Source organism: Phascolarctos cinereus, unplaced genomic scaffold (genome assembly GCF_003287225.1).
Source record: "Phascolarctos cinereus isolate Bilbo 61053 unplaced genomic scaffold, phaCin_HiC Scaffold_726;HRSCAF=1367, whole genome shotgun sequence".
Lineage (NCBI taxonomy): Eukaryota > Metazoa > Chordata > Mammalia > Diprotodontia > Phascolarctidae > Phascolarctos > Phascolarctos cinereus.
This window is the reverse complement of record NW_027556098.1, coordinates 33,801,151-33,824,849: the sequence shown is the minus strand read 5'-3', so window position 1 is coordinate 33,824,849 and position 23,699 is coordinate 33,801,151. Positions and strand designations below refer to the sequence as shown.

General features: G+C 38.2%; 1 protein-coding gene across 2 annotated transcripts; it reads right to left on the bottom strand.

Annotated features, from left to right (window-relative positions):
• Positions 1–12,917: 12,917 nt before the first annotated feature.
• LOC110212727 (nucleoside hydrolase-like) lies at positions 12,918–23,412 on the bottom strand. Of its 2 annotated transcripts, none has more exons than XM_020992732.2 (6): positions 23,160–23,412; positions 22,081–22,277; positions 21,117–21,293; positions 19,039–19,150; positions 15,854–15,990; positions 12,918–13,850 (listed from the first exon to the last, which is right to left on the bottom strand). In XM_020992732.2, the coding sequence occupies exons 2-6, from the start codon at positions 22,261–22,263 to the stop codon at positions 13,500–13,502; spliced, it is 960 nt and encodes a 319-aa protein (XP_020848391.1). In that variant the 5' UTR covers positions 22,264–22,277; positions 23,160–23,412; the 3' UTR covers positions 12,918–13,499. The 2 variants fall into 2 exon arrangements, with proteins under 2 accessions (XP_020848391.1, XP_020848390.1); XM_020992731.2 differs by having other exon boundaries at positions 22,081–22,274.
• Between the last annotated feature and the right edge of the window lie 287 nt (positions 23,413–23,699).

The window sequence follows — 23,699 nt, the reverse complement described above, 5'->3', positions numbered from 1 at the left end:
GCTTCCATGTGAACTATATTTTGATAAACCCACATGGATATATAAATAATTCATGTGGGCAACCCATATACACACCCTACATATATAAGATATATACAGTGTAAACCAGAGGTTCTTAACCTTGGTATAATGGACCCTGAGGACTCCATGGAGTAATTTGGGAGATTTGTGATTTTTAAAGGAAAAAAATATATCTTTATTTTCATTAACCTTTAACTGAAATTTGGTGTTTTCTTCAGTTATTTGAAAGCCTCCTGAGAAGGGGTACACAGGCTTTACCAGACGACCAAAGGGGTCCATGACACAGAAACGGTTAAGAACCTTTGGTGTAAATGGAAGTTAATTTCAGAAGGAAGGCTTTAGCAATGTGTATGGAAGGTTGAAGGAGGAGGGTTCAGAAAAGACTTCTTGCAGAAGGTAATATTTGAGCTGAGTCTCAAAGGAAAGTAAAGAAGTCAGGAGGGAGAGGTGAGGAAGTTCATGAAAAGGCATAGAATTGGGAGAGAAATTGTCATGTAGTAGAAACAGTAGGCCAGTATGGTTTGATTACATAATTCTTAGAAGGGAGTTGTAAGAAGACTGGAAACGTAGGAATGGGCCAGGTTGTAAAAGGTTTTCCATGTCAAAAAGAATATTTTATATTTAGTCTTAGAGGTAGTGGGGAGCTGCTGGAATTTATAGGGGCAGGGGCCACTGATGTGGTCAAACTGGTGCTGTAGGAAAATCATGTTGGTAACTGAGTGGAGGATGGACTGGAACGGGAGGAGATCTGAGGCAGGGAGACCAACCAGAAGGCGTGAAGTGATGAGGGCCTGCACTAGGGTGGTGGCTGTGTGAGTGGAGAGAAGGGGACATGTACTAGAGCTAGTGGGAAGGTAGAAATGACAAGATTTATAACTGATTAGATATATGTAATGAATGTGAGGGAGGAGCTAAGGATGATACCAAGGTTTTTGAGTTTGGGTAACTGGGAAGATAGTGGTATCCCTCATAATAATAGGAAATTACCAAAAAGAGGAAGGTTTTGGGGAGGAGATAATGAATTCTGTTTCAGGCATATTGAATTTGAAATGGGACATCCAATTTGAGATGTCATCCCTGCTCTCTAAGAGCAAGGGGAATATAATACAACAAAATATAATATGATATAACATAACATAATATGATATAATACAGCACAGTATAGTATAATATGACAATATAAGTTCCAAGATTATCTATAATGGAATATAGCAGCCAAGGAAGAATTCTAGCATGAGGAATCATAGGAAGAACATGAACCCAGGTCTTCCTGACTCCAAAGTGGGCTCTCCACCCACTCACTATACCATCCTACCTTTCTTTGTAAATTTCTTGATTACAAATAAAATCTTACTTTCATTCTCCCCCAAACAATAATTACAAAGATGAAAAGTTGCACCAGACAAAACGAATAAACCTCAACAACAACCACCAACCTTATGTTTGCCCCCTTCACAGCTGACCTTGGCTCCTTCCCCTCAAAGTTTCTAAGTTCTTTTCCTTTTATGTTCAGCCCACTCAATAGGTTAGGGACAAAGACCAGAAGAGGCAGAGCTTCTTTGGTGTGGTCAGGGCCCTGGAAGGGGAGGTATGCTTCCTAAAATACATGGTGTGGAAGCTCTTTCAACCCAGAGTAGCCAGATGTCTGCCTGAGAGGTTCATGACCTGCAACAGAAAGGCAGAATTACATCATTCATCCTCCCTTGCTCAAGGTTCATCAAGGTGGGATGATGGGAGACCATGGGACTGTCCTCCCTCTTGGGCCCCATTTTCTGAAGGAAGGATCTATTTTCCTCTTGGCCTCTGGGAGGAGGGGACCATTCCTAAACAACACTTCAAAACAGAAAATGCGGTTTCTGTTATTTCCCACCCTCCGTTTCTCAGTCCCTTTCCCAACTATGGGAATCTGAATGGTAAACTCCTACTCACTAATCATCCCAGGCTCTCAGAGTAACCAATAGCCAAATGATACAGAGTATAAAAGAAGAAATGAAAACTATCAACAAGTGTATAAAAATACTCTATATCACTAATAATAAGAGATGCAAATTAAAACAACTCTGATGCTTTATCGTGCACCTGTAAAATTGGCACATATGAAAAAAGATGGAAATTGGCAATATTGGAGGGAAAGTAGGCAAAATCACACAAATCCTTTGTTAGCAGAATTATGAATTGGGCCAATAATTCTAGAAAACAATTTGGAATTTATGCAAGAAAAGTCACTAAACTAGCCATACCCTTTAACCCTATCTTACCATTACTGGACATATACCCTACGGTCAGATATGCCAAAATATCCATAGCAGAATTTTTACAGAAGAAAAACACTAGAAACAAAGTAATTACCTTTTAATTATTAAATTCTGAATAAATTAGTATTGCACCATAAAAATGAGAAATATAAGAAATTCAGAGAAGCATGAGGAGACTTATGAACTGATGCAGAGAAGTAAGCAGACTCAGGAAAATAAGCTATACCATGACTACAGTAGTTAATGATAACACACTTAATGGCAAGTAAACTCAATAATAATCAGTTTGTCACAGAGAACAGATGATGAAACCCAATTCTTTCCTCATGGCAAAGCAGTAGGAAATGATGGGTTCAGGCATCAATAGCCACAGTCATTTTATTGAACATTTTTTTAGAATCTAGTTTTTATTTTTACTTTTTTGGGGGAGGGTTAATGTGGGGGGACAACTGGGAAATGATTGCGATAGAAAAACAAAAGATCATAATATAACATTTAAACATAAATATAGAAGTAAGAAAGTAGATCAATAAATACTTAGGGGGTTTGGACTAGAAGGTTGTTGAGGTCACTTTCACATCTTAAATTAGATGATCCTAAGTACCAAATGAATGGTTTGGTTAATTCAGAAGAGGTAGGAAGTGTGGGTTGAGATTACTGTTTGTTAAAGGTGTCAAGAAATGAAGGAGGGACTTACACTGGGTCTTAATAAATTGGAACATTTCCAATGGTCTTTCTTATAATGACCAGATCAAAGACATTGGTTGATCCAAATACCATGGATTTAGAATATAACTTAGCCCTGAAACAGTGGGTGTAGACTGATAAACACGCTAATTAATATTTTTTCCACAAGAAAGAAATATAGACTGAAATAGATAAAGCAAAGGAGATCCCCTTCTGTCCATTATGTAAAAGGGGAGTGCCATTTTTATAATCTGACCATTAGCACCCTGGAAACTGTCTTTTTTGCCTCCTTTGGTGATAATTTAGTAGTTGGCGAGCCACAGAAACAAAGGAAAGCCAAAACCACTAGTGATTTAGATGTTTGAACTGAGCTCTCTAGGGGATTACTGGAGTCAATGACCTGGTTAAATGGAGAAACAGTATGTTCTCCTATTTTTCCCCATAACCAACCCCAGTCCCATCATGTGGTCAGGAAAGCACACTAATCTGAAGCTAGCGTGTAGTCAAGTGTCACTGTAAAACTATTATTCAGAAGAAGCTACCATGCAATGCCAGATTCTTATCCTACTTCTGTACTCTTTAGTAGAGCCATAACTAGGGTGGCATGGTCAGAGCTTTTACCTAGGGTACAAAAATTTAGAGTACTAATAACACACTACCAGCAGGTAGAAACAACTATGAGCAGCAACTCATTAACACAAGTAATTAGTTTAAACAGGAGACTGTATCAGATGCCTTCCCCAACCCTTAGAGACTGTACTTCAGGCTGGCCCTTTTCTATTCCACCCCATTCTGGCAACAGCCTCCCCAACATAGGCCTCTCAGTATTTTTAAAATGTTCTCTTCTTGATGCTGCCCATAAACTGAATTTGTCTTAAAAACTGATTTGAAGGCATATTTCCTACTGCTTGCCTTAGGTATCCAAATTGCCATCAGTTCCTCTACTTACAAGGAAAAATGAATGGCTGTAATGAACTTTGGGGTTAAAATGAGTGTTGGGTCAATTTTTCTGTGTGAGTTTGATCCTCTGGTTGGAGGGATAGAGGGATTAATAGCTATAGGAGAGGCTAGTTTCCCTTTAACCTTCAAAGCTACCCTACTACACAAAGGAAAACAACTTAGAAGAAAAAATAAAGATGAATCTGAATATAGTTAAGGGATCTCAAATAAGATGATGGAATTCAGTCATTTAAAAATCTCCACCAAAAATGAATCCCAGAGATTTCCTGCTAAGATGGTCACTTGAATGGCCACCCAGTTCCTATATGTCTACTCCAGCAAATCCCAGAAGTATGCACCAGATCCAACAAGGACCAAGAAATTCAATGAAAAACTAAGAAAATTACTTCTTCCACCCAAGAACTGCACAGAAAGTGAGAAGTTCATCCCTTCCCCTAGTAAAGTCAGCATCAGAACAGGGTAGCCTTCCAACAGGACTGGAGATGGTCAGTTAGATTTGTAGCCTAGCACACTGAACCTCAAAGACCTAAGGAGCCTAACTTTAAGAGGTGGAAGTTAGCCTGAGAACCCAGGGGACCCAGAGACCAAGTGAGACCAACTATCCTGCTCTGGACAAAGAGCAAAGCCCAGCCCTGGAATAAAGCCCTAATTAATAAAAGAGAAAGAAGAAAGAAAGAAAGAAAGAAAGAAAGAAAGAAAGAAAGAAAGAAAGGGAGGGAGGGAAGGAGGAGGGAAGAAACCCTTGAGGAAAGGAAGACTAGAATAGACTAAACATAAATCAATTAGTCCATGTGACAGCAAAAAATATTAGAACAAAATCAAAAGATTGGAAAAAATAGAAGAAAATGTAAGAGATACATTAAAAAAATATGTGGAAAACAGGTAAAAGAGAAAGAATTTTAAAATTATTGAACTCCCAGAAAATGATTTTTAAAAAAGGCCTGGATACTGTATTTCAAGAAATCATGAATGAATGGTGTCCAAATCTATTAGAACTAGATGTCAAGGTGAAGATAAAATCCACTGATCACCTCATGAAAGGAACTTCAAATTGAAAAGCTCCAGAAATGTTATGCCCAAAATTTAATGTTTTCGCTTCAAAGAAAAAGTATGGCAAACATCCAGAAAGGAGAAGTTCAAGCACTGCAGAACTACAGTCTATCTAACATAAGAACTAGCAGTTTTACTAAAAAAAATTTCAGGATATCTTGTAATACAATATTCCAAAAGGAGGGGAAAAAAGAAAGGTTCACAACCAAGAATAACTTATCCTGCAAAGTTGAGTATATTCCAACAGGGAGAAAACTGGATCTTTAATGAAATAGAGCACTTTCAAGTTGTTATCCATTCTTTGTTTTTCAAAGAGGGCCAATGACATCTCAGGGGTGATGTCTTGACTTGTGCATGAGTTGGATTTTATTGAGGCAGAATTTCACAAAGTCATTAGTCTCATTCTCTCTTCCAGTGTCATCAAAGTCCAGTAGCAAGACAAAAGATAGGACAACTGGAGATTGCTTGGGATGGAGTGGATGACTTTGGCATCTTTGATGTCTGACCAAGCTCTAAGCTATAAATTATTCTCATCAGCCCATTCCTCCAGATGTCATCTTCACACATTTAAGGGGTAGACCTCCCCCTAATTCACTGATGGATTTGAGGCCTTTCAGTTACCCTTAACCTGGCTTAACCTGGCTGCCAAGACAGTTTTTACCAAGGCATGGCCACTGTGCATGCTACAGCGTCTGGGAGCCACGAGTGAGAGTTGGGTGAAGGGGGACACCGAAGGTAGATGAGCAGCCCTGAAAAGGGCTCAGCAGCCCTTACACCAGAGTTGTTAATCCTCCCTGAACAACCCATACACCCCGGACTTTCAAGTATATTTGATGAAAAGGCCAGAGCTGAGTAGGACCTTTGACATTCAAATAAGAGTCCATAGAATTCTGGAAAGGTAAGTTTGTGTCAGCAATTAGAAGAAGCTGTATGAGAAGGTAGTGCTAATATGTTATTAGGAGAAGAAGAAACAAGTGTCCCTTTAGAACCTTAATGTTTTCAAAAGATATTGAGGAAGTTAAAAAAGAAAATTAGAGGTCCTGTGGATGGGCTGGTTCTATTCTGAGTTCTGAAGAGGGGAATGAGAAGTGTGTAAAAAGGAAGGCAGCTAGGTGCTACAGTGGATAGAGCACCAGGCCTGAGTCAAGACGACCTGAGTTAAAATCCAGCCTCAGACAAGTACCAGCTGTGTGAACCTGGGTAAGTCATTTAACCCACTTTTGTCTCAGTATGCTCATCTGAAAAATGTGCTGGAGAAGGAAATAGCAAACCACTCCAGTATCTTTGCTAAGAAAGCCCTAAATAGGGTCACAAAGAGTTGGCTATGACTGAAGGATAATAAAAAAGGAGGAAGAAGGTGAAATTTGCTATTTATCATGTAACACAATGGAGCTTTTACAAAGGAATATTTACTTCAGAAAGTATTATCACAAATATACAAACTTACTCCTCCCCTCCACACACATGTGGGAGGCATAATGCCCCTCCACCTTATACCTTATCCCTCAGTACCTGGGGAGGGGAAGGTGGTTTTTTTTTCCTTTCAGTAAATTGGGAGGGGGTTGGAGATAGCAATGTTGATGGAAAAAAGGCCATTATAACACTTTTTAAAATGTACAGAAAAGAAGTAAGTTCAGAGGGAAGCACATACATGTAGCACAGTTTTGAAAGTAACCTGTGTGTATCAAAGAGCAAAAGAACTGGGCTTCTGGCCAAAAATATCATACCCAGAAAAGCTAAGCATAAGCCTGAATGGAAAAAAATGAATATTTAATGAATTGTCAGACTTTCAGGGCTTTGTTAAAAAAAAAACAACCTAAACTCAGTAGAAGATTTGACATACAAGAGCCAAGAAGACAGTTTACTTTTCATGTATGTAAAATGTAAAATGTATGTCTAAGATTGTTATTAGTAATTGGGTAGTTTGTAAGAAAGATTGGGGTAGACCTGAGTATGATATGACTTTAAAAAGTAAAACCATTTAGGAACAGCTAAAAAGAGTAATTGTCTTACACAAATTAGATGTGAAAGGAAGAACCAGTACACAGGAATTAGAGAGGGGAGGAGAGCTGTTAGTTCTGGAAACCTACTTTCATTGGGAGTGGGTTCAAGAGGGAATAACACACATATATCTAGAAGAGTATCAAAGTCTTTCTTTCAGAAAGAAATAAAGTGCTAAGGAGGATAGGGAAGGGGGAGAGGTTAAGGGAGGGATCTCTAGAGGGGAGGGTAAGGGAATAGGTTAAAGGGCAGAGTATAGAAAGGTGTTTAGATTAATGGGAACCAGAGAAGGGAGAGATCTTTGGAGGAGCAGTAGGTTAAGTAATATGAGGGCAAGGTAGTGTGTAGAAGTCGAGGAGACAGGAGGGATAGGAAATAAGAGATACACACAAACATAAAAAGAAAGATCAGAAGTAGAATTTGTTAGGGAAAGTATATGTCTATATATGTATGTAGGTAGGTATATATGTATGTATGTGTATATGTATATTTATCTGTCTATCTATCTATCTATCTATCTATCTATCTATCTATCTATCTATCTATCTATATACACATAGATATATCTGAGCTTAATTGAAGCCTTTTGGGGAGAGGAGGGATAAAGGGAGAAAAAAAAAGTAAAAAGTGCACAGCAGAGAACAAAAGAAAACTAACAAGGAAGCAAAGAAAAGATGGACAGCTCTCAACACAACGCATAGTATCTATTACATAGGTTTTCTTGAAATGGAAACTTACTGCTATATATTTTGAATCCTCTCAGTTCTGCTGTGCACATGACATGCTTTTTTTCTTTTCTTATTTTGTATTTGTTTCAATATTTAGATGTACAATGTTTCTTTTTCTTTTCTCATGTGTATTTAAGTTTCAGTAATAAAAAATTGAAAAAGAAAGTAATGTATAGAATTAATTATAAATTTTTCTAAAAGCAGTATGAAATGGAGATACATATTGTCATATAAAATTCTTTTTTTGTGTTTTATGTGTAAAAATACTTTTTTTAGTGTTTAACTTCAGAATAAAAAAACTTTTTTTTAGTAATTTATTTATTTTTAGTTTTCAAAGTTCACTTCCATAAGATTTTGAGTTTTAAATTTTCTTCCCCTTCCCTCTCCACCCCTTTCCCCAAGATGGCATGTAATCTGATAGAGGCTCTACTTATACATTCATATTAAGCATATTTCCACATTAGTCATGACATGTAGAAGAATTAGAACTAATGGGAGGACATGAGAAAGAAGAGATAAAACAACAAAAGAAAAGGAGAGCAAATAGTAAGCTTCCAATTGCATTTGGACTCCATGGTTCTTTTTCTGGATATGAATACCATTTTCCATCATGAGTCTTTTGGAGTTGTCTTAGATCCTTGCATTGCTGAGAAGAGCTAAGTCTATCAAAGTCAATCATCATACAATGTGGCTGTTATTGTGTACAATGTTCTGTTGGTTCTGCTCACTTCACTCAGCATCAGTCCATACAGGTCTTTCCAGGTTTTTCTGAAGTCTGCCTGCTCATTATTTCTTATAGCCCAATAGTATTCCATTATATTCATATACCACAACTTGTTTAAAAAACTTTTTAAGAAAAGAAAAGAAAGTCTAGGAAACATTTGTATGATCTAGAGGGTATGTCAGCATATGCTGAGGAAGCAATGAGGGGAGTGAGTGCTAGGACTGGGTGCCAGATTACAGTGGAGGTGACAGTAGGGCAAAAGTAGCAGGATTGTGTGCAAGTTTCTCAACTGAAGGAGATCAGTAAACTAAGTCAAGAGATTCACTGCCCCGAGTTAAAGTTTTAAAATAAATGATATTTAAGAAGAGAGTAAGAAGAAAATCTGGGCCTAGAGTCAGGAAGACTCATCTTCATGAATTCAAATCTGGCCTCAGACACTTACAAACTGTGTGACTCTGGGCAAGTCAGTTAACCTTGTTTGCCTCATTTTCCTCACCTGTAAAATGAGCTAGAGAAGGAAATGGTAAACCACTCCAGTATCTTTGCCAAGAAAACCCTAAATGGGGTCGCGAAGAGTTGGACATGACTGAAAACAACTGAACAACAACAAAAGATTTTGATCATTCAATCTAAGGGATGTAACATATGATAAAGGCTTCCTAAGCTACAAGCACAATTGTCCCTATGGAAATGTGGGGGATAGATAGCTTCATCCTGGTATGACTGTACCTGGTGGACTTCACCTCTGAGGTACCATACCCTCACTCTTCATCAGACTCTCTCCTGTGCTTGTGCTCTTTTGTCCCTAAGTCAACTTAATTTATCTCAGAATAAGATCTGGCTGATTCTAGCTGAACAGAAGAGCACAGGCTATGGTGTGTTCTACTACGCCAGCAACTTCTGATTTTGGTTCCAGCAACAGGAATAGCCTACCTTAATACAAAGTGACTCATCACTTGTTGATTGGTGATCTCATGATGAATTCTTTGGTCATCAGATGAACAATTTTCATTCTTAAATTTTAGAGTCAAATACCTTTCCTCAGTTCTGTCCACTGCTGAAAAAGTAAGAGTGGCCTTGATCCTGAGATGTCATAATGGTGGCTTTCATCTTAGACTCACAGTTCTGAGCACTGAAAGAGTGGAAGTGATTGGTCTAGGATCATGTAGCTAGTATGTGTCAGAGGAAGGACTTGAACCTTAGTTTCCTTTTTTTTTCTTTTTTACTTTGAGATTGGTTCCCTGTCTACCAGATAACATTGCCTCATTAATTACATTTTAATTGATAGAAAATGACTAGTTATGAAGTGGAAGTAATTTCCAAGTCAGATGTCTACATATAATTAGACCATCAAAATATCTGAACAAAGATCAGAACTAATATTAAATTAGAAGAAAGACAATGGAGGCAAATTCAACCGAATCTGTTTAGACAAGCTGCTGAAGTTTAAAAATGGATTAGAGAATAGATATTAAAACAGACTACCACCATTTCCTAAGGAAATTTAACCAATATAAGTCATTCACCATATCAAGGAGTCCAAAAGAATCTAGAAGCCAAAAACTACTTGATATCATTACCAAAGAGATATGACTTCTAAGGGCAACACCCAATAGCCACATTTAGGTAAGTTTGTATAAAAAGCAAGATGTTTCTTGTACACGTGCTAAAATCAGACAGGATTCCTTGAAAAATGTAATAACATAAACAACTTTTTCAATAATAAAATTAACAACAAAAAATGCACAAGACAAAGAAACATATACTCAGCAGAGGTGTTTGCTACTACCCTGGAGAATGCCCAGTGCAGTATCAGGTTGGGATGAATGATAAGTTCCTCAAGATCTTCCTGTTTGTGGGTGACATGTTTCTCATTGCATCAAGCCCCAAAATATCACAATCTTCTATAGGGAGTCTACAATCATTCAGAAGAATTTAGCCTAAGTATGCATGAAGGGAAAACAAAGAGGATGAAAAATGCTTATTATTCATACAGTTAAGTGGGCAACCCATTGAGCTAGTCTCTGTGTGTGTGTATGTTAAGATAGACAATGAATGGAACCCAGAATTAAACAGAAGGAGAGTGGATTAAATTGCCTCTGCACAGTTGTGCAGCAATTTCAAAAATCCCAACTATCTCCTTGAAATGGACTAATTTTTTCTGTTTAATCTACTTTTTCAAAAACTTGTAATTAGTTTTTTTCAATTATCAAGCCTTTGTTTTTATTTCCTCTTGTGTTCTCTCCACTTACCACAGAAAAGGAAAGAAGAAAAACAAAACTCTTGTAACAAATATGCATAGTTAAGCAAAACAAATTCTGTAATGGTAGTGTCCGAAAACGTATCTGATTTTGCAAAGTTGGTCAATCACCTCTCTCTAGGAGGTGGTAGTATTCTTTGTCATCAACCCTCTGGAATCATGGTTGATCATTCCATTCTTCAGAGCTCTTGAACCTTTCAAAAAATGTTCATTTTTTCACAACTTTATTGACATAGTAATAAATTGTTCTTGTTCTGCTCACAACTTTCCCCAGGTTTCTTTAAAATCTCTTTCTTCACTTCTTGTAGCACAATAATATTTCATATACCGTATTTTGCTCAGCCATTCCCCAGCTGATGGGCACCTCCTTAGTTTACAATTCTTTGTCACTACAAAAATTCTAGAAATATTTTTGTAAATAGAGGAACTTTTCCTCTTTCTTTCATCTCTTTGGAGTACAGGCCTAGTGGTGGTGTCATCTGATGCAGTATGCCTGTATGTCATGGAATATCACAGTCTCTGAAGCTTTGAAGTCACCCCAAGAACACTGGAGAAATGCACAGTAAAGGGGAGTAAGCTGTAATATTTTGCAAAGTGCTCTATCACTCAAGAGGGAGGTGGGTTGGTCATGTATCATGAGTAAATGATAATGAACGGGCAGCTTACGTGCTCCACTTGCATCCATGCAATGTCAAGCGATCACAGCATTTTGGATGGACCTCCCCATGAATAATTTATGGAAAGACATGGATAAAAGTTATATGGGATGAGGAGTTGCAGATGAATCCGCTCTACTGGAGGGAATAGCCACACAAACAAATGACTCGATACATGAAACTATCAAGGAGTATCATAGAATGTGCCCCTACACGTTGTGCCCTTGGTGGCTACCCAACTTACCCATCCCTAGTGCTGGCACAAAACTTTTTTTTCTTTGCTAGTGATTTGATTCTTCTGGTTGTTATTTGGATTTCCTTTTTTTTTTTTTAATCATTCTCCTTCTCCCCTCCCCACTGAAAACAGCATTATCATATCAAGGCTCTGCAGGGTTTTTACACAGTAGATTGAGTACCAGATTTGGAGTCAGGAAGACTGGAATTCAAATCCTTTTGATGTTTACTAGCTGTTTGACCCTGGGTAAGTCACTTAACTCCTCTCAGCCTCAGTTTTCTGCTGTGTAAAATGGGGATGATAATAGCACCAACTCCACAGAATTGTCATGAAGCTCAAATGAGATCTTATATATAAAACACTTCACAAATCTTAAAGCATTACATAAATGTTAGGTAGGTAGGTAGGTAGTAGTAGTAGTAGTAGTAGTATAGTAGTAGTAGTAGTAGTAGTAGTAGTATAGTAGTAATATCATTATTTTTCCTCTATGTCTATCTTTGAGTTTCTAAAACCAGGAACTTGGCTTACCCCCAACATCCCTTCATCCTCATATAGACATATGGGAGTGGGGGACAGGGTGGCCACATGTCACTGTCCTCCATGAGGTTAAGACTGTGTCTTCCTTGATCTTTGTTAATTCTTCAAGATGTACCACTGTACCCTGCTTTATGATACAAAGCACATAGAACACTGTGTGATCTTTAGCAATGTTTGTTGAGTTGCATGAATATCTATTCAGCCCTGTCTTTCCTTTTCTTCCCTCATGCAGTTGTACTCAGTGACTTGTGGTCTACAACAGAATGGGGCAGGAGCTTATAAGGGAACCTAAAAAAAAACATATTAAGAAGTCAGAGAACTATATTATTGTTAATTTTTAGGTTCATTGCCTCAGTAAGACCCATTCTTCTCTTCTCCCCAAAGCTAAGTGAGCTAAAGTTCTTTTCTTTCTCTAGAATCTGAGTATCAGCTCCTTTTCTCCCTTCTGTCGTCCTCTCCCATTCAGTTCACTGTACTTAGCCCAGGGTCAGATAAGTTTTAAATTTTGTTATAAAATTTTTAAACATGCCATCACTTTGAACAGTACTCATTTTCCCCCTAGACTTCCTTTACTAATTAGGCAAGTCCAATATACTGTTAAGGTAATTTTAGGAAGACAATATGTCTTTTATAATATTTTTGTGTTTATAGATTAGTAAAGCAAAGAGAAACACAGTGCCTTTGTATATGTCCATTTTTCAAGTAATCAGACAACTTTTGTTGAGTCCACACTAGGTAGAAAGTACTACATCTCAGAGAAAAAGAAGACACAGACCATTGTCATGAATAATAATGAAACCATATCAGTCAGAACTTAAGCTTTTATTAAACAGAAGACTTTTTCCATGGGAACAAATTGAATTCTAATTTAAACTAGTAAAATCAAGACAAAAAGTAGCATATGATGGTCTGCCTCTGTCAATTATTTACAATGCCATCTGTATGAGGGAAGGGGAATTAAATCATTGAATTCTCTCAGTCACAATGGATTCAGACATAGCCATTGCTTTTGAAAACTGCAAAGATCTCAGACTGGAGTCCATGCAATGCAATAATATGAGAATAGTTTGAATTCACACATTTAATATTTAAACGTTATCCTTCATGAAACACCAACATGCTGAAACCCTATCAGAACTCAGTTTCAGTGAACATTTTGAAATTTTCCTTTTAAGATTTTAAAATTAGAATTTGGTTCTAATATTTGGATGTATATCTGAATCTAAATTATTTCAAAAGATCTGATATTATAATTATTATATGTGAGATTATAATGGAAACTTTATTTCAAATCAAATGAGATAGCACATAGAAAGTGCTTTGCAAACCTTAAAATGCTATATCAGTGCTAGCTATTGCTTTTATTATTATTATTATTACTATTACTATTTCAAAGCAGCCATCAGAAGACCTTTGAATTTTTCCACATCCAGCTCTTTCGCGATTGAAACTTTGTTTTTCTTCTGAAGCCTGTCATCTATATCCAAAATCATCATTCCTCGGGTGTGGGAGCCAGTCAGTTCCACAGATACGGCACAGAACATGGATTCTGTGACCAAGTCCTCATCAATTGCAGCTGCCATTGCAAAGCAATCACAAGACACAAATCCTGGTTTTCGGTAGAGGGCTCTTAACTTGGGAATGGGACGCTTTTGATACCCTATGGTCACTGTATAGATTTCTTTCAAAAATCTTGCCTTTTCACTGTCCTGTGAGGTACACTTTTCATAAAATTCCTACAGACACAGAAAAAGACAAATGCTCTTTATTATCTTTGTTCTTCATACTTTTTTATGATCTGCCATGATAAAAGGCTTATTGTCATGCTTACGTACCAACATACTCATTCCTCCTTTCCTATCTTCTAGATGTGGGTGTTATGGCAGTCAGCCTTGGGAAGCCCTGAATTCAAGGGCTACCTAAATATACCTCTTGTATGACCCGGGAAAAGTCACTTAAAATCTCAGTGTTCTAGACAACCATAACTGCAGAGAAGGTGAGAAGGAGTTTCATCACCCAGGAATTTCCTACCCCAAGAAAATCATAGGTCCATTCCCTTTATCCTACATTGTGCTTTAACTGATGCAACATTAAAGCAGGACATTAAAGCAACAGAGCAGAAAAGGATGAATATGAAAAGTACATGGAGTTCTCCATAAATTCGGAGTTTTCTGATTTGGAAAGCCAGGGCTTCAGGCACATCTGGATCAGTGGAGTCTGAAGGGCTATAGCACTTTGATGATCAAAAGCTCCTAGGCTCTGGTCACATGGTTCTCTCCCTCAGTCTATTTATTCTAAAGATGCTAATAAATAGCCCTGTACAATGGAGCCAATTAATTGCTTGAGAGGTGCTGGCACGAGAATGCCAGCCTTGGAGTAAATGCCTGGGTTTGGCTCCATCTCTGAGACATCCTGGCTATATGACCACGGGCAAGTCTCTGAAACGGAGCCCCGGGCCACTCACTGAGACTAAAAGTAGCAGAGCAGGAGCTGATCCACTGTGGGGGAGGGGTGTTCCTTCCTGGGCTCTTGCTAAAGTAAAACTTGAACTACTTCACTGTAGGGTATCTTTAAATACCGCCCCCTTCAAATGTGTATTTATACTTGAGGGAAGTTTGAGATGAAATTTAGGCATTGAATATAGGTACTTCATTAAATTTAGAATAATAAATAAAACTTTGATTTGTATTATTTGTTGATTTCAGAAAGACAGCTTTCTGAAGAAGTTTGACCATGAAGGGAAGGAAAGATGAAGAACAGCTAGCAAGGATGGTACCTAAAGCATTCTTATTGCAAAGGTGAGGGATTGCAATAGATAAAAGTAAAGAATGTAAATACTGGTACTTCTCTTTGGATTTGCCATTCTTTTCATTGGGCAACTAGGTGCCAAAGTAGATAGAGTGTCAGGCCTGGAGTCAGGAAGACCTGAGTTCTAATCTGGCCTTGGACACTTAACAACTGTGTGATCCTGGGCAAGTCACTTAACCTTATTTGCCCCATTTTCCTCATCTGTAAAATGAGCTGGAGAAGGACGCGGTAATCCATTCCAGTATCTTTGCCAAGAAACTCCCCCCTCCAAAAAAGAGAGGCTACAAAGAGTTGGATACGACTAAACAACAACAAAACAACAATTCTTTTCATTCTATGTTACTTAACATCTCCATTTCAGTTTTCATACGTACTCTGTCTAATATGCTACTATTGCTAAAATAATGCAAACATGACTGCATATGTCCACCTGAAGACATGGTAATAGTTAGTGGTTGCTGACTGTGCATGCGTGTGTGTGTGTGTGTGTGTGTGTGTGTGTGTGTGTGTGTGTGTGTGTAAATCAAATTCCAAGAATCTTCATTAGCCCAAAAGCCATGATGGTGGGATGTGCAGGTAAATGTCTAACTACTGGCTGAGGGGAGGGAAAGAAGTAGGGGAACTATGTACTTCAGGACATATTTTTAAGTTTAATCTGAATTATTAACATCTTCTCCATCCCATTCTTAAGTCTAGACAATCAACAGAACAATAAATGAAGCCATGATGATTTCCAATGTGTAAATGCTCACACTGATAATTAACAATTGGCCCTCCCCACTCACTGTGAGCTGGCTCTGGCAAGCCCCTGACTGAATGTCTCTGGGTGTTAAAAAAAAGAGTTAGAGACTGAGTCCTTTCTTCTACCATGAAGGATATGTCATTGCATATTTTAGAAATGCAAGAGGACAATGAATATCTAACAACTTACCCAAGGTAGCGAATTCGAACTTGCAAATTCCCAAGTCGCAATAGCAGTTGGACAAGTATATTCATTTAAGACAATGTAAGCTGCCTCTGGGTCTGCTGCAAAATTGAATTCTGCACAGATATCAATGTTTCCTCTGGCTAGTGAAATACATAGGAAGAAACACAACAAGTCATTCACTGGACCTTATATTTTCTCATTGCCCAAATAAATACATAAGTAAAAACTGAAACAAACTCTAGAAAGAAATAACTCAACTAATTAGTTGTTCCTTGAAAGTTCATGAATAAGTTGGTGCTTTAGGACTTACGTGTTTTCCCACAGAAACAATGTTATAGACAGTAATCAGTATCCCACGCCACCTACCTAACCCATAAGTCCTTAAAATATATAGTCACATGGCTAATGTGGGAATTTGTTTTGCATGATTACATATATTTGTAACTGGTTTTGTTTTTCTTTCTTTCTCAATGGAATGGAGAGGGAGAGAGGAATGGAGACTATTGGAAACTAAATATAAAATAAGATCTTAACTGAAAATTGTATTCATAACACAGTAGTAAACCACCATAATAAAGGGTTTAATAAATGCAAAGATACAAGCTTTGGGGGCAAGAACTCAATATTTGGCAAAAATTGCTAGGAAAACTGGAAAACAAATTGGCAGAAACCAGGTATAGACTAACATCTCACGTAGTATACCAAGATAAGGTCAAAAATGGGTACATGATTTAGAAATAAAGGGTGATACAATAAGCAAATTAGGGGAGCATGGAATATTTTACCTGTCAAATCTATGGATAAAAGAAGAATTTATGACCCACAAGATATAGAGAGCATTACAGGATATAAAATGGATAATTTTGATTATATTAAATTAAATCATTTTTGCACAAACAAAACTAATGCAGCCAAGATTAGAAGGAAAGTAGGAAACTGAGGGAAAATGTTTACAGCAAATTTCTATGATAAAGGCCTTACTTCTCAAATATATACATAAATGAATCAGATTTATAAGAATATGAGTTATTCTCCAGTTGATAAATGGTCAAAGGATATGAACAAGCAGTTTTCAGAAGAAGAAATCAAAGCTATCTATGGTCATGTGAAAAAATGCTCTAAATCACTATCAAAGAAATGCTCTGAGGTACCACCTCACACCTATCAGATTGGCTAATATGGCAGAAAAGTAAAATGACAAATGTTGGAAGGGATACAGGAAAATTGGGAACTAATGCATTATTGTTAGAATTTTGAACTGATCCAAACATTCTGGAAAACACTTTGGAACTATGCTCAACAGGCTATAAAACTATGCATATCCTTTGACTCAGCAGCACCACTGCTAGCTCTGTACCCCAAAGAGATCAAAGAAAAAGGAAAATATTTAGAGCAAATTTATAGCAAAAATATTTTGAGCAGCTCTTTTTGTGGTGGCAAAGAATTGGAAATCAAGGGGATGTCCATAATTGGGGAATGGTTGAACAAGTTGTGGTATATGAATGTAATAGAATATTATTTGTGCTATAAAAATGACAAGCAGAATGCTTTCAGAAAAACCTGGGAAGACTTACATGAACTGATACAAAGTGAAGTAAGAAGAAGCAGGAGAACACTGTACACAGTATCAGCAATATTGTACAATGATCAACTTTGAATGACTTAGCTATTCTCAGCAATATCATGATCCAAGACAATTCTGAAGGATTGATAATGAAAAATGCTTATTGCATCTCCAGAGAAAAAACTGATGGATGCAGATCAAAGCATTTTTTCCTTTTAACTTTTATTTTCTTGTTTTTTGTGTTTTCTTTTACAACATGGCTAATATGGAAATATGTTTTGCATGACTGTATATGTATAATCCATATCAAAGTGCTTGTCTTCTAAAGGAATAAGGAGAGAGGGAGGGAGAGAATTTGGAACTCAAAATTAAAAAAAAAAACAAATATTAAAAATTTTATATGAAACTGGAAAAAATAAAATATAAAAATTTAAAAACTAATGTTAAAATGTTTTTATATGAAATTGGAAAAAATAAGATATTAAAAAAAGAGAAAATTGTATTCATAGCGATGGGTTTGACTTATAGTAGTAAATTACTTTGTAGCAAGAGGAAAGGAAACCAAGAGATAAAGCACTTTAAATTGTCTGGCAAATGCTTATATGTAGAGATAAGTTAATTTCCCTCTAAAAGTCAAGAATGACAAACTAATTCTGAAATAGAAATTAGAATGCTGATCTTCTTGAGGGCAGGGTCTTTTTGTGTTTATTTGTTTATTTGTTTGCCTTTTTTGTATCCCCAGCTTAGCTTTACACCTGGAACATAGCTTGATGATGACGATGATACTGGTGGTGGTGGTGATGAGGAAGATGATGATGATGATTATGATATTAGAGGAAATACACTATCCTTCCAAAAGGTATTTTTATCATTGTTTTATTGTCATTAATTGTAATTAATATTGAATTATCAATTAATTGTTGATAAGCATTATCATTACTTTTAATTGTAATGACTATGTAGATATATGTATATGTCTTTCAAAACTACTTAGGGGAAAGGATAAGGGATGGATCTTTAGAGGAGTGGGTTAGGGAATAGGTCAAAGTGGTGTATAGAAGGGTGTTTAGATTTATGGGAATGGGAGGATAAGGGAGGGACAGATGGAGGGGGGAGTAGTTTAAGTAATAGGAGGGTAAAGTAGCAAGTAGAAGTAAAGTAGAGGAGTCAGGAGGGATAGGAAATAAGAGATATGCACAAACATAAAAATAAAGATTAGGAGTAGAATCTGTTAGGGAAAGCATATGTTTATATATGTATGTATTTATATGTATATGTCTATATCTGAATATAACCACACTTAATTGTAGCCTGGGGAGGGACGGGGGAAGGGAGAGGAAAGGGGAAAAAATAACAAAGTAAAAAGTGTGCGGCAGAGAACAAAAGAAAACCTACAAGGAAGCAAAGAAAAGATGACAGCCCTCAACACAATGCATAGTATTTAACATATAGGCTTTCTTGAAAAGAAGATTTATTGCCATATATTTTGAATTCTATCTTACGTTCTAGTGTGCACATGACATTTTTTTTATGTTTAACTTTTAATATATAAGTTTGTAATGTTTCTTTTTCTTTTCTTATTATGTATTTAAGTTTTAATTTAAAATTTAAAAAAACTACTTACAGTACATATTGCCTCCCATTATAGACATATTTTTAATTTTCTTAGGAAACGTTGGGTCCATTTTCACTGCCAGTGCTATATTAGTCAAAGGCCCAGTGGCAACCAGAGTTACCTGCAAAATACAAAGTCACACTTCTCTATATTTTATTATAATTAGTCAGACACTTATAAAATCTTAGAGTTAGCAGGGATTGCAGAATTTATATTGTACATCCCCCTACCCAAATCGCCAATCCCAACTACATTACTACTCTCAAATTGGATATCTAGGCTCTACTGGAAGACTTCAGAGAAGGGGAATTCACTAACCCCTTTGAGGCCACCTGCCAACAATGGTGTGTGATAGTTCCAATCATTGTGAAATTTCTCCTAAGATAAAGTAGAAATATGTTTCCACATAAGTTTCACCCATTTACTATCGTTGTATCTTCTTTAAAACTTGAAGACAGCCATCTTGCCTGCCCCTCTCCCCTTTTCTCCAGGCTAAATAAACGTTCCCAGGTCTTCAACTGAACCTCATGAGCCTTCATTTTCTTAAGGCACTTCACTACGCTCTTCACTCCTCTCTAGATATGTCCCACTCCTCCAGTGGCTCTTCTGAATTGTGCTACAAAATTCTCCAGAGAGAGCTTTCTTCAGGACTGAGTACAGTGGGCCTTTCACCTCTAGACTTCTATTTAACGTTGTCCAAAGTCATTTTTGCTCTTGGGTGCCACATTATGCTGCTGACTCATTTAGCTTGCAGCACACTATCTCTTCCACCTCCACCCCAGTTTTGTTTTGAAAACACAAACTGCTTTTTGGCCACGTCTCCCCTAACTTATATTTGCGTAGGTTTTTTTTTCAAACTCAAACAGAATTTTACCCTTGAAATCTAAAGGGCTACCTTTTTTTCCCCTTCTGCCCATCAGCCTGGCCTGTTGAGATGTCTTTAGATCCCAGTTCTATCATCCACTATATTAGTAGCCAGCTTCCCAGCAGCTACACATTCAATAAACATACAACCTATGCCTTTGGTCTATGTCATTGATGAAAATAATTGTTGAACAGAGCCAGGTCAAAGACAAAGTGTTGGTATATTCCACTAGAGACTTCTTTCCTCTAGTTCCATTGTTCTGTCCATCAACACTCACTGGGGTAAGGTAATGAGCTTGCATCCCAACACTTTTATTCAGTTACAAAAAGCAATTATTTCATCCACCTGAATATCAAGCATGATGAGTGGCCCAGGACAGAGCTTCTAGTAATAGCAGAAGTCTAAGGGGGCTGGGAATGGTTAAAGGTACATGGGCTCCAGGAGTCTGAGAAATGAGAAGTTATTATAGATCTAAAGTGTTGTTACTTCTTCTCAAAGAGGTATATGTCAAATATACAAGAATATCAAATATGAAAGAATAACGTAGGATAGAAACTTGTTTCAAGGCAATTTCTATCTGAACATTGTCAAATATAAGATGAGAACAATAACAATAGTAATAGTAATAATTCCTTACATAACAATAGTAATAGTAATAATTCCTTACATTTGTATAGCATTTCCATAGATTACAAAGTATTTTCTCATACCAAAACAAAACAAAACACTCATTGGGTCTAGTCAGGCAATCGGTTTAAAACTACCTATGTGTACTTATTATCCAGCCTCCATCAATCACTCTCTGGTCCATAAAGATTTAACTTTGGGGCAGCTAAGTGGTGCAGTGGATAGGACACCCACCTTAGAGTTAGGAGGACCTGGGTTCAAATCTGACCTCAGACACTTGGCATGTAATAGTTGCATGCAAGTCAGTAACCCTGTTTGTCTCAGTTTCTTCATCTACAAAATGAGCTGAAGAAGGAAATGTCAAACTACTCTAGCATCTTTGCCAAGAAAAGCCCAGATGGGGTCATGAAGAGTCAGACATGACTAAAACTACTGAATAACAAACATTATATTGTGTCTATAAGAGTCTAGTGCCCTAGGATAAAAGAAGAAAACAGGTAAACTATCCCTTCCTGCCTTCATTCACCTATGAATAAGTCTAGGTGGTAGAACAATGGAAGACCAGCCATGGCACCACACGCCTTGACAATGTCACCTTGTTAGGTCTCTCACTGATGATCCGTATCATTGCAGCTACAGCGTGTTCCTGTTGCACTTGGTCGAACCCAGGAGCGTCAGCATCAGGTACGTCCCCTAAGCCATCTGTTCCATAAAAATAATCTTTTTTCATTGTGTTAAGTAAAGGGGAAGAAGCACCCTGGTAAACTGGGATCTGAAATGAAATGTTCAGAGAGGAGCAATTTGTCTAAATCACTTTATTAAGTGGGAAACTAAACTGGAGGGGAGAGATGAAAGGTAGAGAAGGTGGATTTTTACTGATGGAAAACTTAAAAAAAAAGAAGACACTCTTTAAGAAAAGTGCCCAGGCCTGTCATCTCTTTATTTCCCACTGGGCTTTACTGCTTTGGATGTCACCATACCCCACACTCAGCACCTTCTCTTGGCTTCCCCCTATTCCCCTTTCTTCTTCCTTTTGCGTACTGTCTTCCCTCATTAGATTGTAAGCTCCTAGAGGGCAAGGGCTGTCTTTCTATTTACATCCCCAGCTTTTGGGCTTATCATAGGGGATTAATAAATGTTTGACTCACTGGTAACTGGTTCGTAAGGATTACGGGTAAAATAAGGGCAGGAGCTATATCCTTTTAGTCTTTGTACCCTTAGCGTGAGGGCAGCAAGGTGGCGAAGTGGATAGAGTGCCAGGCCTAGAGTCAGGAGGACCTGAGTTCAAATCCATCCTCAGATACTAGCTGTGCGACCCTGGGCAAGTCAATTAACCATGTCTGCCTCAGTTTCCCCATCTGTAAAATGAGCTGGAGAAGGAAATGGCAAACCACTCCAGTATCTTTGTCAACCTCAAATGGGGTCACAAAGAGTTGGGCATGACTCATCAAACAACAAATCCCTAGTGTGTTGCCTTGAACATAATAGGCACTTAATATATGTCTATTGAACTGAATTGTTAATATTCAATATAGAGAGTCACAAGACAGAAAAGTTACCTGTAAATGGTTACACTTTTTTAATACCCGAAGGACATTTTTACACACATTTTCCACCGTAGTATTTCCGAAACAGCAAGTGATGCCCAGGATTTCAACATTTGGTGCTGCCAGAGCCATCATTAAGGCAGCAGCATCATCAACTCCAGCGTCAACATCAACCAACAGGAATTTCTTTTCCATTGCTAGAATTTCTACTGAAAATAAGACCCAGAGATTAAAAGAGCAACTGTAAATGCAATTAAAAGCTGTGTACCTTACAAAGGAAAACCTTTCCAATTGTGTAGATAAAACTTTCATAAAGTACCATATGTCCTAATGAAGTTTTAAGGAAAAGCCTAGACTGCTTTTTCAGGAAAACATTACAGAGACCTTTAAAGAGCCCTCAAGCTGAAGCTGAGGCACAGAAATCTTCAGAAGCCATTCCGTTTTGTTGTTAACAAAGCCAGTGTTTGGAAAAGCCAGAAGTGCTGAACAGGACAGGAAGGCATCACCCTGGAACTGGAAGCCTTTTTTGTTTTATACTGAACACCCTTAATTCCTAGGCTTCATTTGGGCTAAAAGTCATGAGTGTGTATGTGGAGAGGGAGATGATGATACCTGTGTTTGTATGTATGTGTATATACATATACATACATACATATGTGTATATGGTGTGTGAGTGTGTGTGTGTTAGGGGAGGGAGAAAGGGTGCCACTATATGTATGTTGATGTGTTTAGAGAAGGAGAAACGGTGTGTGTGTGGGGTATATGTATTTGGAGGAGGAGATTGGGCGAAAGGTGCATGGTATTTGGAGACAGAGAGATGAGGACAACGTGCATGTGTTAGGTGAGGGAGAGAGGATATCACTGTGTGTGTTTGGAGAGGGAGGTGGGACTGCCACTGGGTGTGTTAATGGAGGGAGTCGGGGGTGCCACTGCGTGGATGCGCCGCCCAGGTAGACGGAAAGCAAGCATGCCAGGGCCACTCAGCCTCCACCCCTTCTGGCCCGCCCCGCGGCTCGTGCGCCCTGCGCCCGCGGGCGCTGCACAGTCACACCAGCTCGCCCCTACCCCCCTCGCGAGGTCAGCGCCCGAACCTGTCTCCAAGCCGCGCGTGCAGCCGTCCCCGAGAGCCCCCGGCTTCCCCAAAGCAGGGCGCGCGCTGCGCGAGGTCCACGAGCCCGGCCTCGGTCACCCCCGCGGGGCGACGGTCCCACGTGGCTGCTCCTAAAACACGCCTTCCTGTTCTCTGCATGCAAAATGGAGATCCTGGAGAGAACGATGTGCCCACCTGCCCAGCGCAAATCTGGTGCTCGGCCAGGGGTAAAAAGGCCGTTAGTAACCAACCTCATTTATTCATATTAATTAATAATTAACTCGTTACCAGGACCCAGCAATCCTGGAACTCTGCACCCCATTCTCCAGTTACGTAATCTGAGCGTCTCCCTGGAGCCCTGGATTGAGGAAAACTGTCTCAGATGTAGAAAAATTACAGGTGGCATATTAACTGTACAGTTTGCAAGACTGATCTGCACCCTTCTTAACTGGACAGGCAACAGAGTCAAGATTTTTCCAGTTCTTCTTCAAACCATTTTTTTTGTCTCTGTCTTCAAAAGGGAGGGTTTTTTAAAAAAATT

What these genes read in the sequence shown, in the direction of transcription:
- LOC110212727 (XM_020992732.2), bottom strand. Translation starts at nt 22,263, where the DNA reads ATGGAAAAGAAATTCCTGTTGGTTGATGTTGACGCTGGAGTTGATGAT. An exon ending in AAAAGTGTAACCATTTACAG is followed by an intron (nt 21,294 to 22,080) that starts GTAACTTTTCTG and finishes ATTTCATTTCAG; the next exon opens with ATCCCAGTTTACCAGGGTGC. An exon ending in GTTCGAATTCGCTACCTTGG is followed by an intron (nt 13,851 to 15,853) that starts GTAAGTTGTTAG and finishes CTGTGTCTGTAG; the next exon opens with GAATTTTATGAAAAGTGTAC.